This window comes from Amblyraja radiata, chromosome 23, assembly GCF_010909765.2.
Source record: "Amblyraja radiata isolate CabotCenter1 chromosome 23, sAmbRad1.1.pri, whole genome shotgun sequence".
Taxonomy (NCBI): Eukaryota; Metazoa; Chordata; class Chondrichthyes; order Rajiformes; family Rajidae; genus Amblyraja; species Amblyraja radiata.
In genome coordinates this window covers 1,555,134-1,581,712 of record NC_045978.1, presented here as the reverse complement: position 1 = coordinate 1,581,712, position 26,579 = coordinate 1,555,134, and the positions used below count along the sequence as shown (strand labels likewise).

The following is a 26,579-nucleotide window of genomic DNA, read 5'->3' as shown; positions in this document are numbered from 1 at the left end:
CACAGATGCTGCCTGACCCGCTGAGTTACTCCAGCACTCTGTCTCCTGCTAGGGGCAGGACAAAGCCGGGAGAGTGATTGGTGGATACGGGTGAGGATGGTTTATGATGGGCAGAGGGTTAGATATCGAGAAAAAGCCAAAACTGCGATGATGCATGTATGAAAAAAAACTATAATTTGCTGGAAATGTCAGCGTTCCATCCTAATTTTCGTTCAAAGCGCCATAAGAGGAAATTGAAGAGAGAATTCGATAGGCTTGATAGTTAGACTTTCTTTGTCCCCGGAGATAAGTGTCAGAGGGAGGTATTGATTGTGATTTGCAGCACCACTCAAGAAATGAGGAAACTGCTCCACTTACCAACTTAAATCATGGAAAGGTTACATTGAATTTTCAGAGATTGCAGGGAAGACTGGAGCAAAAGTTTAAAAAAAATCCAAAAAAGCCAGCGTCGAGCTGAGTGGAATGAGAATGTGAAATGAAGGATTGTTTGGGCTCAGAGCTGGGTCACGTAGACTTCAGTCACCAGAGAGCGAGCCGAGGACAGAGAGAGATGAGAAGTCCAGGGAGCTGGGGGGGGGGGGGGGGGGGGAAGAACCGTGAGGATCAGAGAAGGCAGCACTGACTGGCGAGCAGAACGCTGAACTAAAATGCTGCCCATAAACCAGGGAGGAAGGCTGTTGTGGGAAAGATGGAGGATGAGGGCGTGTAAGTGGAATGCATCGCACCACATGGTTATATTGAGAGCACCAACACTGGCGTCAAGAGTCTCTTGACAACAGAGACTACATGGGCGGCACGGTGGTGCAGCGGTAGAGTTGCTGCCTTACAGCGCTTGCAGCGCCAGAGACCCGGGTTCAATCCCGACTACGGGTGCTGTCTGTACGGAGTTTGTACGTTCTCCCCGTGGGTTTTTTCCGAGAGCTTCAGTTTCCTCTCACACTTCATAGACGTGCAGGTTTGTGGGTTAATTGGCTTGGTGTAAATGTGAATTGTCCCTAGTGCGTGTAAGATAGTTAATATGCGGGGATCGCTGGTCGGCGCAGACTCGGTGGGCCGAAGGGCCTGTTTGCACGCTGTATCTCTAAACTAAACTAGTGTGTGAACGGGCGAAGGCTGGTCGGCGCAGACTCAGTGGGCCGAAGGGCCTGGTTCCACGCTGTATCTCTAAACTAAACTAAACTAAACTAAAGAGGCAGGATGGTAACGTTTACTAAACAAGTTGCCTGTTGTAACCAACAAGCCAACTTGGTGCCGACTGTAATGATTGCCGCGTACAGCCACAGCAGAACCACACTGTTCACGGACAAGACGCTTCAGTCTGGGACCCATATCAAGGGACGGAGTTACAGCGAGCTTGCACTTTTGATTGAGAAATAAAGCATGGAAACAGGCCCTTCAGCCCATCGGGTCCATGCCGATTATCGGTCACCCGTTCACATCAGCTCTATGCTATCCCACTTTTGCATCCGCTCTCTACACACTGGGGGCAATTTACAGGGGGCCAATTAACCTGTAAACCCACACGTCTTTGGGATGTGGGAGGAAACTGGAGCGCCCGGAGAAAACCCACATGGTCGCATGTGGGTTTAGTACAGTTACAAACTCCACACACAGACAGCACCCGAGGTCAGGATCGAACCCAGGTCTCTGACGCTGCGCCACCGTGCCGACCCTCAACCTTCCGCAACCTTTATCTCAGTAGCTGGTTGGACATTCAGTCCCGGATACCAAGACAGGGCAACCGGAACAGAGTCGGCATGTCTAAATAAGTCCATAAGTGATAGGAGGAGAATTAGGCCATTCGGCCCATCAAATCCCGATGGATGGGACAATACTGGGTTCCACTCGGATCCATCAGTTGTATATTGGGCTAGTCCCATTGGTTCCACAGCCCTCTAGATTCCTCCTATTCATACACAGTGTCTGTCCAAATGTCTTTTAAAAGTTGTAATTGTATTCACTTCTGTAGCTTCCTCTGGCAGCTCATTCCATGTGAAGAGATGCCCCTGAGGTCCGCCGTAAATCACACTCCCTCCGCTGTCTGGCCAGAAGGGCTAAGTCCTTATGAGAGCGTCACATGACAAAGTGATACTGGTTTCGTTAACTCAAAATGGTCCGAAAAAGCAGGAACAGGGCACTGATTGTGGATGATCAGCCATGAACATATTGAATGACACATTTTTCACACAGAGAGTTGTGAGTCTGTGGAATTCTCTGCCTCAGAGGGCGGTGGAGGCCGGTTCTCTGGATACTTTCAAGAACGAGCTTGATAGGGCTCTTAAAGATAGCGGTCAGGGGATATGGGGAGAAGGCAGGAACGGGGTACTGATTGCAGTTGATCAGCCATGAAAACATTGAATGGCGGTGCTGGCTCGAAGGGCCGAATGGCCTACTCCTACACCTATTGTCTATTGAATGGTGGTGCTGGCTCGAAGGGCCGAGTGGCCTCCTCCTGCTTCGATATTTCCATGTTTGCTGTTGCTATTAAACTTGATGCCTGATAATGAAACATAACAGGGAACAAAATGTCACCTTTCCCCCACACATTTGTACTGGTGGTTCATTAGAATGTCTTGACATCTTAAGTAATGTCATTCACCACTAATCTAGCAAAGATGAACAAAAAAAGGGAGCAACGCCACATAATAAGAGAGAGCTCAGTAGTTCCAGTACAATAATGAGATTTTCACTGAACACAATGAGCTGGTGAAAAGGATTGATCTTAGTTCACTCCTGAACCTGTGGTGCTTTAATTAGGACACAGTTGGTCTCAGTGTAGATGAAGCGAGGATAACTAACGATGAGGGGATGATTTGTGCCAGACTTTGTAATAAAGGAATCCTGGATGATTGCATAGAAAGCCTGGTGTCCAGACAAGATCTACTCAACAGCTAGCCACCGCAACGCAGTTGAAGAAATTTCTAAGGAATTGTGATGAGAAAGAAAGTCTATTACACAAAGGTGGACAAAAATGCTGGAGAAACTCAGCGGGTGAGGCAGCATCTATGGAGCGAAGGAGTAGGTGACGTTTCGGGTCGAGACCCTTCTTCAGACTGTTACGCAGATTACTCCACAGAAGATAGACACAAAAAGCTGGAGTAACTCAGCGGGTGAGGCAGCGTCTATGGAGCGAAGGAATGAGTGACGTTTCGGGTCGAGACCCTTCCTCAGACCCGCGACCCCATTCCTTCACTCCGGAGATGCTGCCTGTCCCGCTGAGTTACTCCAGCTTTCTGCGTCTATCTTCGGTTGAAACCAGCATTTGCAGTTCCTTCCTAGACAACCTTGATGTAGTTATGTATGCCTTCAAAGCAATAAAGGAAGCTGAATGATTAAGAAGGAACTGCAGATGCTGGAAAATCGAATGTAGACAAAAGTGCTGGAGAAACTCAGCGGGTGCAGCAGCATCTATGGAGCGAAGGAAATAGGCAATAGGAAATAGGAAATAGGCATAGTTTTGGGCCAAAACCCAAGGTGTTTCGGCCCAAAACTCAGCCTATTTCCTTCGTTCCATAGATGCTGCTGCACCCGCTGAGTTTCTCCAGCACTTTTGTCTACCAAGGAAGCTGAATGAATTGGCTGTGTTAGAGGTCAGCACATGTCATCCAGGAAGCAAGACCTTCATCTCAGATAGATACACAGTGTTGGAGTAACCACTGCAGGGTCAGGCAGCATCTCTGGAGAAACAGGATGGGTGACCTTTCAGGTCAGGACCCTTCTTCAGACTGAAGTTGGGGGTGGAGAATTTATAAACTCCATGCAGGCAGGATCAAACCCGGACGTCTATGGTGCTGTAAGGCAGCAGCTCTACCCGCTGCACCACTGTTTACGCCCCGATCGTACTCATGTACAGGATGATTTGATTTGAAGGGATTAGCACACACACACAAGCTTTTTGCTGTACCTCAGTGGATGTGACAATAATAACCAACGTTAGATTGATTCCCACATTGGAACACTTCCTCAGTAAGATCAATTACATCCCGCACTTTGTTAAGTGGCAAGCGTTTGATTATTTCTCAGAAGTACAGAGTGACAAAAGCATTCTTTGTCGGAATTATGTGTGAAATGGACTCTTGTCCTGAGGGGCAGAATGGGAGTTTGTGAATTTCATTTTACAATCTATTGTGTCCAGTAAAAGACATTAAAGTATTGATTTGCACAACTTGGGAACGCGGCAACAGTGAAGGCACACGGAACTTTCAGAAGGAGATGAGGAGGAATTTCTTTAGTCAGAGGGTGGTGAATCTGTGGAATTCTTTGCCACAGTAGGCTGCGGAGGCCAAGTCAGTGGATATTTTTACCACAGAGATAGATTCATGATTAGTACAGGTGTCAGGGGTTATGGGGAGAAGGCAGGAGAATTTGGTTAGGAGGGAGAGATAGATCAGCCATGATTGAATGGCGGAGTAGACTTGATGGGCCGAATGGCCTGATTCTGCTCCTACCACTTAATACCTTTAAAGAAACACATATCAACATTATCTCAAATTAATTTATGAAGCTGTTAAACAACACAGATAGAGAGAAGAAGAATGTAGAAGGCATGTCATACCCTTCCCACTTCCACCAGATTAGTTACCATGACGACACTGGGTGAATTCTCCTGCCATATCATTCTCCAAAAATCTTTAACAGTTTCCTGCATTGGACCTTCAGAACAAGAAGACAAAAGGATGGTTGAGTTTATTAGTTATCAATGTAGACAGTATAACACAAATGACATCTTGGACAATACAGTTAGCTTGAAAAATGTTCCACTTATGTAGTAAATAGCCAGCCTAAAGGGCCTGTGCCCACTTGGTGATTTATTTCGGTGACTGCCGGCATCATTGACTGGCGTATCAGGTCACCGAAAAATTCGCGGCATGATGACGTATTGACGTTTTGTTCAAGTGCCGCAACATTTTTTTGTCGCCGCTGGATTTTGAAATGTTCAAAGTCTTTTGGCAACCCTGATATGATGCCGGGAGTCGCCGAAAAAATCACCAAGTTGGACAGGCCCTTAAGTATTGGGCAGCTAGTTTTCCAATAAATATACTATAAATATATATATACATATATATAATAAGATTAAAACACTTACAAGCAGATATTTGATTACAATTTCTTAGAAATTACGGTGGCATCAACTACTTATTGTCGCGAAAAACAAATCGTTTTCCTGACCTACCCACCATTGAGGGGATCCACAGGACGCGGCCAATATCATCAGAGACCCACACTGCCCTGGCCACGCTCTCATCTCGCTGCGACCACGGGGAGAAGGTACAGGAGCCTGAAAACCGCGACCTCCGGGTTCAAGAACAGCTTCTTCCCAACAACCATCAGGCTCTTGAACACTGCGCAACACTGACCTCAGCAACTGTGGTCTTCTACGGACTTTGTTAGCACTGCCCATTGCCGATTATTGCCGATTGCCCGCTATAATCGAGTAAAGGATTCGCTCCAACTCCGTGAAACAACAAATGTATAGGAAGGAACTGCAGATGCTGGTTTACACCGAATAGACATAAAATGCTGGAGTAACTTATCGGGACAGGCAGCATAAGGTCATAGGTGATAGAATTAGGCCATTCGACCCATCAAGTCTACTCTGCCATTCAATCTTGGCTGTTCTATCTCTCCCTCCTAACCCCAGTCTCCTGCCTTCTCCCCATAACCTCTGACACCCGCACTAATCAAGAATCCATCTATCTCTGCCCAGCACTCTGTGAAACATCACCCACCATTTTCTCCAGAGATGTTGCCTGTCCCGCTGAGTTACCCCAGCATTTTGTGTCTATCTTCGGTTGAAACCAGCATCTACAGATCCTACATGCGCCCCCAAACTGTGTTATTCTGCCCCCTTAATCCCTTGTTCATAACGTACATTCTCCAGCACCCGCTGCCTCCAAAACTGTTTTCTTTTGTTTGGGGTTAAATTAACTTATATTAGTGTAACATGACCCATAATCCTATTAGAAAGCAAGCACATAATATCAAAAATTACAGCATAATAACAAACCATTTGTCCCATCAGGCTTCACCTCATATCGTGTTTGCATTGTCCTCGTACATTTAGAGTCACAGAGTGTGGAAACAGGCCCTTCGGCCCAACTTGCCCTTGTTGACCAAGATGCCCCTTCCACACTAGTCCCACCTGCCCGTGTTTGGTCCACATCCCACCAAACGTTTCCTAACTATGTATCTGTCTACGTGGACATGAAATACTGGAGTAACTCAGTGGGACAGGCAGCATCTCTGGAGAGAAGGAATTTCCTATCCATCTACCTATCTACAGTATACTGTACAGTATACAGGATACTGAGTTGGATGATCAGCCATGATCATATTGAATGGCGGTGCAGGCTCGAAGGGCCGAATGGCCTACTCCTGCACCTATTTTCTATGTTTCTATGTTTCTATGTATGTACCTGTCTATTATATGCCTGGATTTCTTTGTACATATCCTATTTAGACAATAGGCAATAGACAATAGGTGTAGGAGTAGGCCATTCAGCCCTTCGAGCCAGCACCGCCATTCAATGTGATCATGGTTGATCATCCCCAATCAGTACCCCGTTCCTGCCTTCTCCCCATATCCCCTGACTCCGCTATCTTTAAGAGTCCTATCAAGTTCTCTCTTAAAAGTATCCAGAGAAGCAGCCTCCACCGCCCTCTGAGGCAGAGAATTCCACAGACTCACCACTTTCTGGGTGAAAAAGTGTTTCCTCCTCTTTGTTCTAAATGCCTTACCCCTTATTCTTAAACTGTGGCCCCTGGTTCTGGACTCCCCCAACACCGGGAACATGTTTCCTGCCTCTAGCGTGTCCAAACCCTTAATAATCTTGTGTTTCAATAAGATCCCCTCTCATCCTGAACTCCAGCGTGTACAAGCCCAGCCGCTCCAATCTTTCTTAATATTTCTGATTGAAATATGACCTCTTGTCCGTGCATTAGCACTTATTGCCTCATTATAATGCTCCGTTGTGAGCAGATACATAGATCAATGCATATGATCATAACCACCACTGATGATTGATCACAGCTCCATATATGTCCAGAGGATAGAATCAATTATTAGCTATCTAATTGCTGCATTACCTTGAAACTTATGACATTGCCTGCCTGTTTATATTAATGTTTTGTGCATATTATATATTCCAATATTAATTTTAAGTAGCTTAGATGAAGAAATTGTTGCTCTTATTGTGAGTGGGGATGAGTGGGTAAAGGTTCTCAGTTAATACACATGTCTGGAGAGAAAGTTAATTATAGCAGGAATTCTATCCGAAGTTATTGCATTGATACTTTCGACTTTTAGACTTTAGAGGCCATTCGGCCCACCAACTCCGTGCCGACCGGCGATCACCGCATACACAAGCACTATCCTACATACTAGGGACAATTTACAATTTTTGCTGAAGCCAATTAACCTACAAATCTACACATTTTTGGAGTGTGGGAGCAAAGCGGAGATCCCGGAGAAAGCCCACACGGTCACAGGCAGGACTTACAAACTCCGTACAGACAGCACCCCATGTCAGGATCGAACCTGTGTCTCTGGTGCCATAACTCTACTGCTGTGACACTGTGCTGTAAGTGTGCAGAGGTTTACGAGGATGTTGCCAGCGCTTGAGGAAGAGGTTGGGCAGACATTAATCCTTGCAGCACAGGAGGCTGAGGGGAGATTGTGTGATGGTATATAAACTCATGGGGGGGATAAAGTTGGAGTGTGGGAGGAAACCAGAGCACCCGGAGAAAACCCACACAGGTCACAGAGAGAACGTACAAACTCCGCGCAGATTGTAGGGGACTGATGTGTTATAAATTAGAAACAAGGAACTGCAGATGCTGGGATACACAAAAGGACACAAAGTGCTGGAGTAACTCAGCGGGTCAGGCAGCATCTCTGGAGAACATGGATAGGTGACGTTTTACAGAGTGCTGGAGTAACTCAGCGGGACAGGCAGCATCTCTGGGGAACATGGATAGGTGACGTTTTACAGAGTGCTGGAGTAACTCAGCGGGTCAGGCAGCATCTGTGGAGAACATGGATAGGTGACGTGTCGGGTCGGGACCCTTCTTCAGACTGATTGATCTCATTAATTTGCCAAGATTCACTGATTTTCATTTAATAATAAAGTTCAAATCTTGCGTGGACTGAGAATTAATCACTTGATGCGGACATCGAGCGGTCTCCCATGATCATTGGTGGGTTGGTGATAGGATTGGCCATTGTGTTGTTTACAGTTAACAATTGCTCCTGTCATAGAAAGCAAAATAGACTAAAAAGATAAGTGATCTATTATTTAAATTGATCACAATTCATAAGACCAGTTGCATCGTGGCTTGGTTCGGCAACTTGAGCGCCCTGGAGAGGAAAAGACTACAAAAAGTAGTAAACACTGCCCAGTCCATCATCGGCTCTGACCTTCCTTCCATCGAGGGGATCTATCGCAGTCGCTGCCTCAAAATGGCTGGCAGTATCATCAAGGACCCACACCATCCTGGCCACAATCTCTTCTCCCTGCTACCTTCAGATAGAAGGCACAGGAGCCTGAAGACTGCAACGACCAGGTTCAGGAATAGCTACTTCCCCACAGCCATCAGGCTATTAAGCTTGGCTCGGACAAAACTCTGAACATTAATAGCCCATTATCTGTTAATTTGCACTTTATCAGTTTATTTATTCATGTGTGTATTTATCTATATAATGTTATATGGACACACTGATCTATTCTGTCGTCATGCCTACTATGTTCTGTTGTGCTGAAGCAAAGCAAGGATTTCATTGTCCTATCTGGGACACATGACAATAAATTCTCTTGAATCTTGAGTAATCCTTCAGACTGAATTTGGACCTATGTCACCAGCTAAAAAAGTTCAAAGCCTGTTTAATATTTTTTAAGTGCTCGGTCATATATTTGAAGTGAAAAATCGATCACGAAATGTGTCTCGTGCCTTTGAGTTGTAATGGGAAGTTGCTTGGCATCAGCTGTGTGTTGAGGTGCCTAGATGTGAGCAACATTGGACAGAAAGACACTTGGCAGCTTCTACAATGCAGCTGAAGGCCGTCATGTGTGCGAGCACCTTACCTGAGCCTCTGGTCAGGGGTTTGCTTTGACAAGGGCCTGCAATCTTCTCTGTTGGGCTAGAAGTCTCCGGTTTTGCAGACCAAACCTTCTAAGTTAATCTGTCTCGCAGCCATTGCAACTCCCCCCCCCCCCCCCACCCCACCCTCTCTGTAACCACCTCCAATCTCATCATCCATTGGAGATGCTAGATCTTCAGCCTAGTAACTGGTCTTCCCTGCCCAGTGAGATGTAGGGTCCAAGAAAGAACTGCAGATGCTGGAAAATCGAAGGTAGACAAAAGTGCTGGAGAAACTCAGCGGGTGCAGCAGCATCTATGGAGCAAAGGAAATAGGCAATAGGAAATAGGAAATAGGCAACATTTCGGCCCAAAACGTTGCCTATTTCCTTCGCTCCGTAGATGCTGCCTCACATGCTGAGTTTCTCCAGCACTTTTGTCTACCTGAGATGTAGGGTTTGTCTGATTCACCTCCACCTCCACCACCATTCACCTCCAAAGTCCAATGACTTTGTCTCTGGAACTGATGCGCTACAATGCTGAGAACTACATTCCGCACTTTGTATCTTCCCCTTTGCTCTGCCTATTGTGCTTGAGTTTGACTTGATGCACAATATTATCGGATCTGTTAGGACGGCATGCTAAACAAAGCATTTCCCTGTACTTTGGTGAATGTGACAATAATTACTCTAAACCACATAGTCTGATTGAACCCACCAACATGAAGTTGCACACTCCTCTCAGAGTTCCTGCCATGTAGGAGATGATGACTGTCGGTTTGCATTGGCTAAATCTCCTGTTGCTGTGAGTAGCTGGGTATCAGTGTCAGTGTCGGCACGCTGACACATGCCACGTCTTGTATGTTGTGCTTGTACGAAAATCCTTTCTTGATTTAGACTTTACTTTAGACTTTAGAGATACAGCATGGAAGCAGGCCCTTCGGCCCACCTAGTCCGTGCCTGCCAGCGATCACCCTGTACACTTGTTCTATCCTACACACTAGGGGCAACTTACAGAAGCCCATTCACCTACAAATCTGTCTTTGGAATGTGGGAGGAAACCGGAGCACTCGGAGAAACCCCACGCTGTCGAGTGGAGAACGTGCAAACTCCATACAGAAAGCACCCACAGTCAGGATGGAACTCAAGTCTCTGGCGCTGTGAGGCAGCACCTCCACCGCTGCGCCACTGTGCCGCCCCCATGCTGAAGGTCGGACAAAGATGGCATGGACCCACCACGTGGCCAGCTCGGCTTTAATCCGTGACTCTTTGCATTTCAATGTTTCCCCGCCAATCACTTTAAAGAACAAAGCATTGTTCGAGTGAGAAGCAGAACTGACAGCATCACAGCCCACACGTCTGAATCCCTGCTTCTGCAAGGAGTTTCTCATCTTGTTCACTCCTTTTGATCAGGCATTTCTGTTCCCATGTTTCTCTGATGTTAGTTTTTCAAATGGTTTTATGTCATAAAACCAACAGAGCCATGTAGGTTGAAAGATCCTCGCAACTCGACAAGACTTTTCTTATGACCTTCCTTTCATGCCGTTCAGAACTTTGTTACGGCTCACTTAGATGCACATTATGTTCTACTTAGTTGAGCAATAGAAGGCATACCTTGGGAACAACATGTGACAGGCTATAAGATTAAATTAATGGAACAAACGCAATCGAGATGAAGAGAACTAGATCATCCTTCGGGACAGATTAGTCATGAAATAAATGAGAGAGCAGAACTTCCACATGGCTCCAAGGGTCAGAAATAGGAAGCTATTGGCCATGGTGTTAGGTGTAGTGAATCATGAGGGGACTAGACAAGGTGAATGCATCGAGCCATTTCCCCTTGATAGTGGAATCAAGAACTAGATAGTATAAGTTTAGGACGAGATGGGATTTTAGTCAATGGGTGCCATCAAGATGGAAAGACTTTCAACTTTATTTTAGATTTTGGATTTTAGAGATACAGCATAGAAACAGGCCCTTCAGCCCATCGAATCCATGCCGACCAGCGATCACCCCATATGCTGGGGACAATTTACAATTTTTACTGAAGCCAATTAACCTACAAACTTGTACGTCTTTGGAGGGTGGGAGGAAACCAGAGCACCCGGAGAAAACCCACGCTGTCACAGGGAGAACGTACAAACTCCATACAGACAACACCCCTGGTCAGGATCGAACCTGGGACTCTGGCATCATAACAGGGTAACTCTACTGCTTCGTCACTGTGCTGAGAGTGTGCAAAGATTATGAGGATGTTGTCAGCGCTTGAGGAAGAGGTTGGGCAGACATTAATCCTTGGAGCACAGGAGGCTGAGGGGTGAATGTATAGAGGCGTTTTAACTCAACTCTCATATGCTGAGAGAATAGAAACATAGAAATTAGGTGCAGGAGTAGGCCATTCGGCCCTTCGAGCCTGCACCGCCATTCAATATGATCATGGCTGATCATCCAACTCAGTATCCCGTACCTGCCTTCTCTCCATACCCTCTGATCCCCTTAGCCACAAGGGCCACATCTAACTCCCTCTTAAATATAGCCAATGAACTGGCCTCGACTACCCTCTGTGGCAGAGAGTTCCAGAGATTCACCATTCTCTGTGTGAAAAAAGTTCTTCTCATCTCGGTTTTAAAGGATTTCCCCCTTATCCTTAAGCTGTGACCCCTTGTCCTGGACTTCCCCAACATCGGGAGCAATCTTCCTGCATCTAGCCTGTCCAACCCCTTAAGAATTTTGTAAGTTTCTATAAGATCCCCTCTCAATCTCCTAAATTCTAGAGAGTATAAACCAAGTCTATCCAGTCTTTCTTCATAAGACAGTCCTGACATCCCAGGAATCAGTCTGGTGAACCTTCTCTGCACTCCCTCTATGGCAATAATGTCCTTCCTCAGATTTGGAGACCAAAACTGTACGCAATACTCCAGGTGTGGTCTCACCAAGACCCTGTACAACTGCAGTAGAACCTCCCTGCTCCTATACTCAAATCCTTTTGCTATGAAAGCTAACATACCATTTGCTTTCTTCACTGCCTGCTGCACCTGCATGCCCACTTTCAATGACTGGTGTACCATGACACCCAGGTCTCGCTGCATCTCCCCTTTTCCTAGTCGGCCACCATTTAGATAATAGTCTGCTTTCCTGTTTTTGCCACCAAAATGGATAACCTCACATTTATCCACATTATACTGCATCTACCAAACATTTGCCCACTCACCCAGCCTATCCAAGTCACCTTGCAGTCTCCTAGCATCCTCCTCACAGCTAACACTGGCCCCCAGCTTAGTGTCATCCGCAAACTTGGAGATATTGCCTTCAATTCCCTCATCCAGATCATTAATATATATTGTAAATAGCTGGGGTCCCAGCACTGAGCCTTGCGGTACCCCACTAGTCACTGCCTGCCATTGTGAAAAGGACCCGTTTAATCCTACTCTTTGCTTCCTGTTTGCCAGCCAGTTCTCTATCCACATCAATACTGAACCCCCAATGCCGTGTGCTTTAAGTTTGTATACTAATCTCTTATGTGGGACCTTGTCGAAAGCCTTCTGGAAGTCCAGATACACCACATCCACTGGTTCTCCCCTATCCACGCTACTAGTTACATCCTCGAAAAATTCTATAAGATTCGTCAGACATGATTTACCTTTTGTAAATCCATGCTGACTTTGTCCAATGATTTCACCACTTTCCAAATGTGCTGCTATCCCATCTTTAATAACTGACTCTAGCAGTTTCCCCACTACCGATGTTAGACTAACTGGTCTGTAATTCCCCGTTTTCTCTCTCCCTCCCTTCTTAAAAAGTGGGGTTACGTTTGCTACCCGCCAATCCTCGGGAACTACTCCAGAATCTAAAGAGTTTTGAAAGATTATTACTAATGCATCCACTATTTCTGGAGCTACTTCCTTAAGTACTCTGGGATGCAGCCTATCTGGCCCTGGGGATTTATCGGCCTTTAATCCATTCAATTTACCCAACACCACTTCCCGGCTAACCTGGATTTCACTCAATTCCTCCAACTCCTTTGACCCGCGGTCCCCTGCTATTTCCGGCAGATTATTTATGTCTTCCTTAGTGAAGACGGAACCAAAGTAGTTATTCAATTGGTCCGCCATATCCTTGTTCCCCATGATCAACTCACCTGTTTCTGACTGCAAGGGACCTACATTTGTTTTAACTAATCTCTTTCTTTTCACATATCTATAAAAACTTTTGCAGTCAGTTTTTATGTTCCCTGCCATTTTCTTTCATAATCTATTTTTCCTTTCCTAATTAAGCCCTTTGTCCTCCTCTGCTGGTCTCTGAATTTCTCCCAGTATGGTGCTTTTTCTGGCTAATTTGTACTCATCATCCTTCGCTTTGATACTATCCCTGATTTCCCTTGTTATCCACGGATGCACTACCTTCCCTGATTTATTCTTTTGCCAAACTGGGATGAACAATTTTTGTAGTTCATCCATGCAGTCTTTAAATGTCTTCCATTGCATATCCACCGTCAACCCTTTTAGAATTAATTGCCAGTCAATCTTAGCCAATTCACGTCTCATACCCTCAAAGTTACCTTTCTTTAAGTTCAGAACCATTGTTTCTGAATTAACAATGTCACTCTCCATCCTAATGAAGAACTCAACCATATTATGGTCACTCTTGTACAACAAGACTGCTAACTAACCCTTCCTCATTACTCAATACCCAGTCTAAAATAGCCTGCTCTCTCGTTGGTTCCTCTACATGTTGATTTAGATAACTATCCCGCATACATTCCAAAAAATCCTCTTCCTCAGCACCCCTGCCAATTTGATTCACCCAATCTATATGTAGATTGAAGTCACCCATTATAACGGTTTTGCCTTTGTCGCACGCATTTCTAATTTCCTGTTTGATACCATCTCCAACTTCACTACTACTGTTAGGTGGCCTGTACACAACACCCACCAGCGTTTTCTGCCCCTTAGTGTTTCGCAGCTCTACCCATACCGATTCCACATCCTCCAAACTAATGTCCTTCCTTTCCATTGCGTTAATCTCCTCTCTAATCAGCAACGCTACCCCACCTCCTTTTCCTTTCTCTCTATCCATCCTGAATATTGAATATCCCTGGATGTTCAGCTCCCAGCCTTGGTCACCCTGGAGCCATGTCTCCGTGATCCCAACTATATCATAGTCATCATATCATAGAATGGAGCAGCTGGGCTTGTACACTCTGGAGTTTAGAAGGATGAGATCATTGAAACATATAAGATTGGTAAGGGTTTGGACACGCTAGAGGCAGTTAAAGAATAAGGGGTAAGCCATTTAGAACGGAGACGAGGAAACACTTTTTCTCACAGAGAGTTATGAGTCTGTGGAATTCTCTGCCTCAGAGGGTGGTGGAGGCCGGTTCCCTGGATACTTTCAAGAGAGAGCTAGATAGGGCTCTTAAAGATAGCGGAGTCAGGGGATATGGGGAGAAGGCAGGAACGAGGTACTGATTGTGGATGATCAGCCATGATCACATTGAATGGCGGTGCTGGCTCGAAGGGCCGAATAGCCTACTCCTGCACCTATTGTCTATTTCAGATCTTTGTTTTTGGATGAGAGTCACAGAGCGACGCACAATGCTACTTCCATGGATTGTGAACATGGATGAGGTCTCAGTGAGATCTCATCATCTAACCTCAGGGGAAGACAAGGCATGGGGATTGACAGATTCTTGATTAGTACTGGTGTCTGGGGTTATGGGGAGAAGGCAGGAGAATGGGGTTGAGAGGGAAAGATAGATCAGCCATGATTGAATGGCGGAGTAGAATTGATGGGCCGAATGGCCAAATTCTGTTCCTAGAACTTATGAAAAGGCGTGATGCTTTGGTACAAGTCTGTTCACTTAACAAAATTTTGCGTTTTAGTCCAAAATTGGAGCAAATAGTTGAAGTTGAGTATTTGACAGTCGCATAGTTTGTGGATGCCAACTCCATCAACAGTTAAGATGTCCGCAAAACTGAAGTTGCCTTGTTTTGTCCTGGCTTAACTAAATTTTCAATTAAAATTAATTAATTTCACAAGTGTCAGCACCGAACCCATTAAGATTCCAGATAATTAATCTAACGGCCACTGAGTTTAGTGACAAGGCCCCAAGCGCAAGCAAAACAAGATGACATCACTATTTTGTCCCTGTTGATTGATTAGAATGTTTCATTGAGTCAATGAGCTTTATTTTCTAAATCCAGTATAACATACAAAACACAAGTGTTGGGCTCATATAGAAACATGCACAATAACACGTTGCACTGCACAGTTTGAAGATACATTTAACAGACTACTTACACACACATACATGTGCGCGCACACACACACACACAAACGATAATACACGCAAAATAACACGCAGGCTCAAAGTGTCATTTCATTAAGTGATTACATATTGAACAGTGTCTGAATTAAAGTGATCTGTGAAATAGTTAGATCATCTAATTAATCAAAGCTGCCGCGTTGCTAAATTACATAATATATACACACACAAATAATGCATACTTAATTGCAACAGTTGCAAGCAGTTGCAGATTTGACAGAGTAATTAATATTGATCATCTATCATTTTGTTAATGACGTGCTGTTTGATAATCATGCTTCAACAATCCAATATTGATGGAGATTTATCGTGTGAGGAGGAGGTATCTCAGGCTCTGTAAAGGGACAGTTTGTTCAGTGCCAAGACATCTATCTCCCAGAATACTGAAAAACTGTGCAAAATGATATTGGCCTGCGAATCAATAGCACTTTTTTTTTTTGGTGATCTTTAGGGCTGTTTTGTGGCAAATGCAAAGATCTCGTCGCATCGGAACGACATCTATTTTTATAACTCACACAATATTCTCCAAGATTCAAGACATGCTCCATGAAATAATGTCCGGTTTTAATGACTTTGCTTTTGAGAACAATCTAAATGCTCCACAATGTAAGCGCACAGTTGAATGGTTTTACAACCAAAGCCAAAAACATTCTCTTCTTTTCCCCATTCATTCCTGTCATTACGGAAAGCTACAGTCCCACCAGGGTTGGAGGATACAGTGATATTGTCGACCAATACTGCTCTCTCAGCCAGTTTGTGCTATGAAACAGGGGAAAAAAAGAGAAAATGTATCACTTTGGGAACCCTTGTGGTGCATTACATCAGAGTACACTCTCCCATTATCTTACAATCCTAAATTTCAATTGAGCTGAGACGAACATTCTGACAATCCAATTCCAAGTGGCTGCATCAATAGCCAAGAACACATCTACCCTCCTTTATCTGAGACCAAAGAGGCAGCTGGGAGCAGCATGTGGGAAGGGGAGATACGCACTATCTTTCAATGCACTCATTGTACGCAAAGCTTTTGGACAACTGAAGAATTTTGATAGCTGCCGCTAAATGATTTCCACATCGGGTCATTTCTCTGTCAGACCTTCCCACCATTGAAGGGACCTACTGGAGACACTACCTCACATCATCATGAAAGACCCACACCACCCTGGCCATGCTCTCATCTCAGTCCTACCATCTTGAAGAAGGTCCAGGAGGCTTAAAACCGTGACCCCCAGGTTCAAGAACAGCTTCTTCTCAGCAACCACGACTCAACTATGAACTTCTACGGATTGTATTTGCTTGAACTGCGGATCTTGGGGCTTGTTTTTACACCAGTGTTGGGATTGTTAATTTATCGATGGTTTGATTATTACAGATTGTATTGTGTTTAAAATCTTGTTATGCTCCAAGTACAATTTTTATTGAAGACTTTAGAATGACTGCACTGTGCAGGAGGGGGTTTAATGTTCCCCAGCACTGAGGTCAACTGGAGTGCAGGACAGAGATTTGGCTGGAAACTCATCCCTGGTCGCTGTGCTGAATGACTATGTAGTGCTGGCTGTGAATTTTAAGCTGGTTCTGAAATTTCTTCCATTCAACGGAACTAAATTTCAGAAGCAGAGTCGAAGGCGCAGCTATTGGCGTGGAGCCCATTTGACGCCAATGACCAAAGATGAATTTCTGGGTGGACATCTCTCTGCAGTGGTCTAGATGTTGAGACAATCTCCCCATGGATGGTGGAACCAGGAAGCTGGATCCTGCCTGCAATTATAGCAAGATGCTCAATGTTGTCAAGAGAGAGTTAAAGTCTTAGGGCCAATGGAATCAAGGGATATGGGGAGAAAGCAGGAACGGGGTACTGATTCTGGATGATCTGCCATGATTATATTGAATGGCGATGCTGGCTCGAAGAGCTGAATGGCCGACACCTCCACCTATTTTCTATGTTTCTAATAATCCAGTCCAGTGTTTGTACCTTCAGGTACAATCGCCAATCAACTGATCACAAGCCTCTGACACCAGTCAATGTGCCATAACCACGTACACCAATGGCTTTTGCTTGTCCTAGAGTTGTACAGCATGGCCCTTCGGCCCACCTAGTCCATGCCGACCAAGTTGACTTACTGGGCTAGTCCCATTTGTCTGCACCCGGCTCACAGCCCTCTAAATCCTTCCAATCCATCCATCTGTCTAATGTGCTCCTATTGATAAGACTCAAGATGTTCAGTCCTTTTGACCAGAATCCTGCTACAATTCTGCCACTCTGGCCACCTTGCAACCACTACAGTGTGTCGCGATGTGTAAACCTGGCTGTGAGACCACACTTGGAGCTCCGTGTGCAGTTCCTGCTCACCCAGCTAGAACATAGAAAATAAAAACATAGAAAATAGGTGCAGGAGGAGGCCATTCGGCCTTTCGAGCCAGCACCGCCATTCATTGTGATCATGGCTGATCGTCCCTTATCAGTAACCCGTGCCTGCCTTCTGCTCATATCCCTTGACTCCACTAGCCCCTATCTAACTCTCTCTTAAATCCATCCAGTGACTTGGCCTCTGTGGCTGGGAATTCCACAAATTCACAACTTTCTGGGTGAAAAAGTTTTTTCTCACCTCAGTCTTAAATGGCCTCCCCTTTATTCTAAGACTGTGGCCTCTGGTTCTGGACTAGCCCAACATTGGGACCATTTTTCCTGCATCTAGCTTGTCCAGTCCTTTTATAATTTTATGTGTTTCTATAAGATTCCCCCTCATCCTTCTAAACTCCAGTGAATACAAGCCTAGTCTTTTCAATCTTTCCTCATATGACAGTCCCGCCATCCCAGAAGAAGAATGTCATTAGGCTGGAAAGGTGGCAGAAGAGATCCACCCGAACGTCTTCCTGGGCTTGCGGACTCGAGTTATCGGGAGAGGTTGGACAAGCTGGGGCTTTTCTCCATGGAGCAGAGGATAGGTGTACAAGATGATGAGGGGCATGGATAAAGTGAACACTCGCAGCCTCACAGGGCATTGGCTTAAGGTGAGAAGAGGGAGCTTGAGGACCACATTTTCACTCAGATGGTGGTCCGTATCTGTAATGAACTGCCATAGGCAGCTATGGAAGTGATTAAAAAACAACTTTTAAAAGATATTTGAACAGATATCTGGATAGGAAGGATTTAAAGGAATACGCGGTGCTGGCTCGAAGGGCTGAATGGCCTACTCCTGCATCTATTATCTATTGTAGACAAAAGTGCTGGAGAAACTCAGCGGGTGCGGCAGCATCTATGGAGCGAAGGAAATAGGCAACGTTTTGGGCCGAAACCCTTTGGGTTGCCTATTTCCTTCGCTCCATAGATGCTGCTGCACCCGCTGAGTTTCTCCAGCACTTTTGTCTACCTTCAATTTTCCAGCATCTGCAGTTCCTTCTTAAACACCTAATATCTATTGACTAGGCCCAATAGGGCAGACACAAACTGCTGGAGTAACTCAGCGGGACAGGCTGCATCTCTAAGAGAAGGAATGGGTGACGTTTCGGGTTGAGACCCTTCTTCACCCATTCCTTCTCTCCAGAGATGTGTCTGTCCCGCTGAGTTACTCCAGCAGTTTGCGTCTACCTTCGATTTAAACCAGCATCTGCAGTTCTTTCCTACACAGCCCAGTCTGGCAACTTGGTTGGCATGGACAAGGTGGGATGAAGGGCCTGTTTCTGCACTGTACACCTCTATAACTCTACGGTACCCATTTTACAATTCTGGAGTGAACGATAAAATCCCTGCTATCGCTACCGACGTTTGTGTTTGCTGTTGTTTTATTTTCTCTGCTCAGAAATTCTGCTCAGCTCCTAGATTACATTTCACAAGGATAATATCTCAGCGGTGCACCGTCCAACAATCTGCCACTCACACTGTTTCTGGAGAACACTTGCCACCATCAATCTTAAAGCTGTGACAACAAATTGTCATTGTTCCACGCGAATCTCCAGCCTAACTGGATCCACATAATCCCACTTCTAGCCTCTGCATCTTTGTGGATCCAGTTAGGCTGGAGATTTGTGTGGAACAATGACAATTTGTTGTCACAGCTTTAAGATTGATGGTGGCAAGTGTTCTCCAGAAACTGTGTGAGTTTTACTCCAGCTTTTTCTGTCTATCTACGGTTTAAACCAATTCTGACCGACTGAGGTCTGTCGGACAGGAAGTCCAGAAGCCATTTGTAGAGGATGCCCCAACAGCAAAGGTCAGGGGTTTAGAGACAACCTTAGAGAAGGGTGAACTGTAGTCAATGATTAGCATCTTGATGTCGGAGTTCCTATGGTCAGGTGATCCAGGGTGTAGCACCACAGACATGGCATCCGTCGTAGACCTTTGCGCAAATGACAGGGTGTTGAGATTGTCCGGAGGATTGGCACAAATCTTCCAAGCGGTGCAGCGGGTAGAGCTGCTGCCTCACAGCGCCAGAGACCCGGGTTGGATCCTGACCTTGTGTGCTGTCTGTGTGGAGTTTGCACGCTCTCCCTGTGACTGCGTGGGCTTCCTCCACATCCCAAAGACGTGCGGGTTTGTAGGTTAATCGGTAACTTGTCGTCTGTAACTTGTCCTTAGAGTGTAGGGAGTGGGTGAGAAAGTGGGATAACATAGAACTAGTGTGAATGGGCGATCGATGGTCAGCATGGACACTGTGGGGCTGAAGGGCTTGTTTCCATGCTGTATCTTTCCAAATTGCATCGTGGTTGATGTTGGAGCTGCTGGGCGGCAGTCATTGATAAGGGTCACATTATTGTTATTGTACCTAAAGACAATGTCCATGTGCCTAAAGGGCCTGTCCCACATTCACCACCTAATTCACAACCTTTTTTACTCGCGGACATTTTTCATCATGCTAGAAAAAACGCCCCGACCTACTTGATGCCATGAGTACCTACGACCAGCATCACGGCCTGCTACGACCTACCTACGACCTCCTACGACCTCGTGACGTCCATGCTGCGAGTATGAGTCAAGGACAAACTCGGCAGAGTTCGTGAATTAAGTCGTGAAAGTGGGACAGGTCCTTAACTCTGTGGCCTCGGTAATACTTGTGTTATGTGAGCAAATAGATCTGGGGACAGCGTTGAATATGTCAATCGGACTTTACTGCCGTTTATCGTGCACTAAACGTTATTCCATTTACCCTATATCTGTACACAGTGGACGGCTTGATTGTAAACTGGTGTTGTCTTTCCGCTGACTGGTTTATACGCGACAAAAGCTTTTCACTGTACCTCGGGGTACATGACAATAAACAAGTCATAATTTCATCGTTCCGCTTTGGTACATGTGACAATCAAACACGCGATATGATAATAAACCAGACTAAACTAAACAAAACTTTGTGGATTAGCCACGAGAGGCAGAGTACCGGGTGAAGTCCACGCTGTCTGGATTGCTCATCAGCGGCTATTGTTGACGAGAAAGCTGAGACGTAAGGGGCAGGTTGATGGAATACTTTGGTTCTGAGAGCCTGTCCCACTTATGTGATTTTTTCGGCGACTTGCCGGCACCCGTCATTAGTTGCAGCAGGTCGCCGAAAATTTGCAACATGTTGAAAATCCAGCGGCGACCAGAAAAAGGTACGACTCTTTGGGTGACGACTCACCGCCAAACAGGCATCACCCCGCAGTCGCAGGTGGCGAGTAGTCGCCCAAAGAGTCGTAACCTTTTCTGGTCGCTGCTGGATTTTCTCGCCGAAAAAAAAATCGGGTAAGTGGGACAGGCCCTTTAATAAATCGAGGGCTTTCAAATAAACCGTCTAGGAATGGTAGGAGATTACTGGGACCAATCAGACAGTTGTCAGCAGTCAGAAGATGGATGATGATACTGCAACAACTGTTATCTTTGGCGAGAAGCTCCGCAGATTGGAAAAAACTTTCACTCCAGGCAGTTGTGGATTTGTGAGCCGCAGAGACACAAATTCAGGGCAGAGGAGAAAGCTGCTTAAAGAAAAGGAACAACACCTCCTTGTCTTGCTCCAGTTACAATGGGGATGGATTAAACTTGTGACCCGTTCGTTGCACGGCAAACATCTTTGGCGTTGAGATGCATTGGTCACAGTGAGCGGGAGATTAGCACTGGATAAACACGAGAGTCGTACACAACCAAACGCCAACGTTAGCTGTTGTATTTGATGAGAGTTTGTGTGATCGTATTCTCAACGAGATGGTTGAGTTGGGGCACTCTTTCTCGCAATGGACAATAGGTGCAGGAGTAGGCCATTGGGCCCTTCGAGCCAGCACTGCCATTCAATGTGATCATGGCTGATCATCCCCAATCAGTACCCCGTTCCTGCCTTCTCCCCCATATCCCCTGACTCACTGTTTTTAAGAGCCCTATCTAGCTCTCTCTTGAAAGTATCCAGAGAACCGGCATCCACCGAGGCAGAGAATTCCACAGACTCACAACTCTCTGGGTGAAAAAGTGTTTCCTCATCTCCGTTCTAAATGGCTTACCCCTTATTCTTAAACTGTGGCCCCTGGTTCTGGACTCCCCCACCATCGGGAACATGTCAAAGTGAGTCACCGCACAATTACAAATAATAAATTCCATCCAGCCCCAACTTTCCCTGGAGAGATTGGAAATAATTGAAGATTCTGACTTCATTAATGACTTCATTAATTAACAATCTGCTCTGAAAGTTTCAAGTGACGTTTTACTTGTTCTGTCTCAGCAACCACAGGGTGGAGTATCCACAACGCTGAACAGCAAGCCTCAAATACCCTAAAGACGGAACGACTAGCATTTACATAGTTGCCTTCCATGGTCTCCAGATGTCTTAATGCATTTCACAGCCAATTAAATATTTACTCAGGTGTGGTCACAGTTGAGATATGTCAAATTATCTTCACACAGCAAAATCCAACAAATAACCAAATCATCTTGCTCAACAGTGTCGGTAAGAGGCAAACATTCTGACGAAGGGTTCCGAACTGAAACATCACCGATTCCTTATCCCCAGAAATGCTGCCTGATCCGCTGAGTTCTTGTGTTTGTGGAGATATCAAGGTTGCAGTTCCTGGTGTCTGTGCAAATATCAGTAGTCAGTAAAGCATTGGTCTGGGGGCAGGTCTGGACCACCGCAGAATGGATGAACAAGGTCGAGAGATGCCAGACTGTCTGCGTTCTCTCTCCACTTCCCTTCATCCAAGTGTAAGTGTGAAGAAAAACACCAGTCCAATTAAAATCCTTCCGAAAACCCCCAGAAATATGACTAATTATAAATCATTTAGCTGTTGAGAATCATACATTTTTAATGCTAATTCTCCATGGAGATGGAGTCCAAAATCCATTTAGGGGAGATTGATGTGTGGGAAGGCACGGCAGAAGCTCGTTTAGACAGAAGATAGACACAAAACGCTGGAGTAACTCAGCGGGTCAGGCAGCATCTGTGGGGAACATGGATAGGTGACGTTTCACAGAGTGCTGGAGTAACTCAGCGGGTGCAGCAGCATCTATGGAGCTAAGGAAATAGGCAACGTTTCGGGCCGAAACCCTTCCGGGTTTCAGCCCGAAACGTTGCCTATTTCCAGAAGGGTTTCGGCCCGAAACGTTGCCTATTTCCTTAGCTCCACAGATGCTGCTGCACCATAACTCAGCGGGTCAGGCAGCATCTGTGGAGAACATGGATAGGTGACGTTTCACAGAGTGCTGGAGTAACTCAGCGGGTCAGGCAGCATCTGTGGAGAACATGGCTAGGTGACGTTTCACAGCGTGCTGGAGTAACTCAGCGGGTCAGGCAGCATCTGTGGAGAACATGGATAGGTGACGTTTCACAGAGTGCTGGAGTAACTCAGCGGGTCAGGCAGCATCTGTGGAGAACATGGATAGGTGACGTTTCACAGAGTGCTGGAGTAACTCAGCGGGTCAGGCAGCATCTGTGGACAACATGGATAGGTGATGTTTCGGGTTGGGACCCTTCTTCACACTGAAAGGGGAGGGGAGAGAACTGGAGGTAAGAAAAGGCCAGAACAATTGGTGGTGATTGACGGTGTTTTTTCAGTCAGCCATGAGAGTTTAAAGTGCATCTGATCTGTGGGTGAGGGTCTACACCCTGCTTGATGTAAACCCTCCATAACTGGTTCTTCTCCCTGAATTCCACGTCCGTCAGATTTTTAAAATTGGCCAATATTTCCAGCGAGAGGCACAATTAAATTATTGTGACTTTATAACAAAGTTTAATTGGCTGGGGACATTCTCATGGCGATGTCGCGACAACGGCGCTGAAGCAAGGTTTAAGGATGGGATTGGTTTTGACATTGTGCTCTCCTGCTCCGTCACTCTCACACACAGCAGAGCGTGGAGTGGAGATATGGAATCATTAATCTCACTTACGCCCCGACAAAGCGAATGGCTGGAGGTGGAGATGTGGGAAAAGGGGAAGCTGAACAACATTCTGAGTGCTTCGAAAATCATTTTTTAATGAGTTGCCGGACAAATCTACCTGGCCCTTACTGCGCCCTGTCCCTAGACCCTAGACTCTCCCCTGATTCACTTGTCCATCTCTGTCGAAGGCCATTCCGCTCTCTCTCTCTCTCTCTCTCTCTCTCTCTCTCTCTCTCTCTCTCTCTCTCTCTCTCTCGCTCTCCGCACCTTCCCATGCAACCTCAGCAGATGCAACAACTGCCCTTTCATCCCCGTCCACTCCCACTGACCCGTACGCAAGCACTCCTTCCTCCAGAAGCGGCTGGTCAAGCAGGAGGTAGCACTGTAACCAACACCCAGTCGAAGGTAGCGTTACGTCGACTCTATAAGTGAGGTAGAGCAGGAGACTATAGGTGGAAGGGGACAGGGCCAGAGGGGAAAGGGACAAATGGGTGCCCATCTCATCTGTATCCACCTATCACTTTGTCCCACCCTTACCTCCCTTACAGATTTCTCCCCCAGCCTCCCCCCCTCCTCTCCCCCCCACCCACCACCACCACCACCACACCACCACCACCACCACCACCACCACCACCACCACCACCACCACCACACCACCACCACCACCACCACCACCACCACCACCACCACCACCACCACCACACCCCCACCACCCCCCCCCCCCCCCACACCCCACCACCACCACCACCACCAGTCTGGAGAAGGTTCGCGATCCAAAACGTCAAAAAAAAGACACAAAGTGATAGAGAAACTCATCACGATTCAGGAGTCAGGCAGCATCTCTGTAGAACACGGATAGATTATGTTTTAGGCCAGCACCTCTTCTGACTGATTATTACCTATCCATGTTCTCCACAGATGCTGCCTGACCCACTGAGTTACTCCAGCATTTTGTGTGCTTTTTTATGTGTAGTTGCCTCTGCTGAAGAATATACCATTCCTGGGGTCTTTCTGATCAAATAACCTTCGAGAGTAAACGGTGGTGTACTTGTCTATTGGTAATTAAGTTTGCGCATTTAGTGGGAGACTATTGCACCTGAAGTCAGAATACCTCCTTCCAAGAAACATTCCTCTGTTTTTTGCCACCAAATGGCCAAAGTTTGTCTTCTGTGGTGAATATGGAAATGGTAAAATAATGGGCTTGTCCCACTTGGGCGGTTTTTCAGCGGACTGTCGGCGACTGTCAAGTTGCCGGCACTCGCCTGAAAAACCGGCTACTGGAACGGCGACTGCCAGAGTGGAACACACACACACACACACACACACACACACGTGCACACGCACGCACGCACGTACACACACACACACATCGCAAAGGTGGGGGCCAGGTCAAGCGGGGGAGCGCTGTCTGAAATTCATACAGTGCAAAGCCAAGGTGATACAGACACACACCGCGATGAACAGGAAGGTTGGCGCTGTAATTAAGACGGCTAGCACAGTGTACAGTAAGTCCTTTAAAAGAGGGGGGGAGGGGAAGAGGGGGGGGGAGGGGAGAGATGGGGAGAGAAGGGGAGAAAAGGGGAGAAAAGGGGAGAGAAGGGGGGGAGACACTTTTAAGCAGCCAGACAACTTTTAATAAGCCAGAGATACACGGCTGTGAAGCTCAGCGGACATTTAACATTACCGGTCGGTTATCCTTGGTTCTGAAAACTCCTGCTTAAGTTTTTTTCCCCAATGAGTTAATGAAAATGACGGGTCAGCAAAGGTGATTAACTAAAACTACCTACGACTACCTATAACTACATGGTGACTCCACTACAACTGCACCACGACTACAGGAATATCGATTATCTCCAAGGTGACCAATTTCTGGTCGCAGAAAATGTTTCAACATGATGAAAAATTTGTGGCGACCAAACTGAGGCGGCGACTTGTTCCCAGAATGCGGGAACTCCTCGCGACCATGAAGGAGACTCACCAGAGACCACCAGCGAACATGTGGCAAGCGCAGAGTCTCCTGCACCCGCCCAAAAAGTTGCCTAAGTGGGACAGGCCCATAACTGTCACAATTCATTGAGGTCTCACTTCTTTTCCGTTAGCATTGAAATACAAGACTTTCTCAAAGCATCAGGTAGAAAGTCATCTTCTAAATCAGATCAGGTTAATTCCAGCAACTAAGTCTACTCGTGACTGCTTGGTGAAACGGTGTTATGAGGCTCTCCGAGACAAGACAGTGCCTTTACCAACCAACAGTACAGTCGCCGCGCCAAAGACGTCGGAGTAACTCAGCGGGATAGGCAGCATCTCTGGAGGGAAGGAATGGGTGACGTTTCGAGTCAAGACTGAAGTCTGAAGAAGGGTCTCGACCCGAAACGTCACCCGTTCCTTCTCCCCAGAGATACTGCCTGTCCCGCTGAGTTACTCCAGCACTTTGCGTCTATCTTCGGTGTAAACCAGCATCTGCTGTTCCTTCCTAATTCTAGTGCACCAATCTAGTTCTTGAACAGAAACACTTAAACCTAACATCAGGACTCTCTATTTTGGAAGACAATTCTTTTTGATGATGTGCAATTAGAGGGAAGTATAACACATTAAAATAAGCGCAAGGAATGTGCAGTATGTAAGGATAGGTAGACAAAAGTGCTGGAGAAACTCAGAGGGTGAGGCAGCACCTATGGAGCGAAGGAATAGGTGATGATTCGGGTCGAGACCCGGAAGCATCTATGGAGTGAAAGAATAGGTGACGTTTTGGGTCGAGACCCGGAAGCATCTATGGAGCGTAGGAATAGGTGACGTTTCGGGTCGAGACCCTTCCGGGTCTCGACCCGAAACGTCACCTATTCCTTCGCTC

The 26,579-nt window shown here is 46.2% G+C and overlaps 1 protein-coding gene across 3 annotated transcripts in view; it reads right to left on the bottom strand.

Annotated features, from left to right (window-relative positions):
* ptprt (protein tyrosine phosphatase receptor type T) overlaps positions 1 to 26,579 on the bottom strand; it is a 588,177-nt gene that overhangs the window by 30,160 nt on the left and 531,438 nt on the right. For all 3 annotated transcript variants that reach the window (XM_033041307.1, XM_033041304.1, XM_033041305.1), the window contains one exon: positions 4,556 to 4,653. In XM_033041307.1, the coding sequence (XP_032897198.1) occupies positions 4,556 to 4,653 (98 nt within the window). The remainder of the gene's footprint in view (positions 1 to 4,555; positions 4,654 to 26,579) is intronic.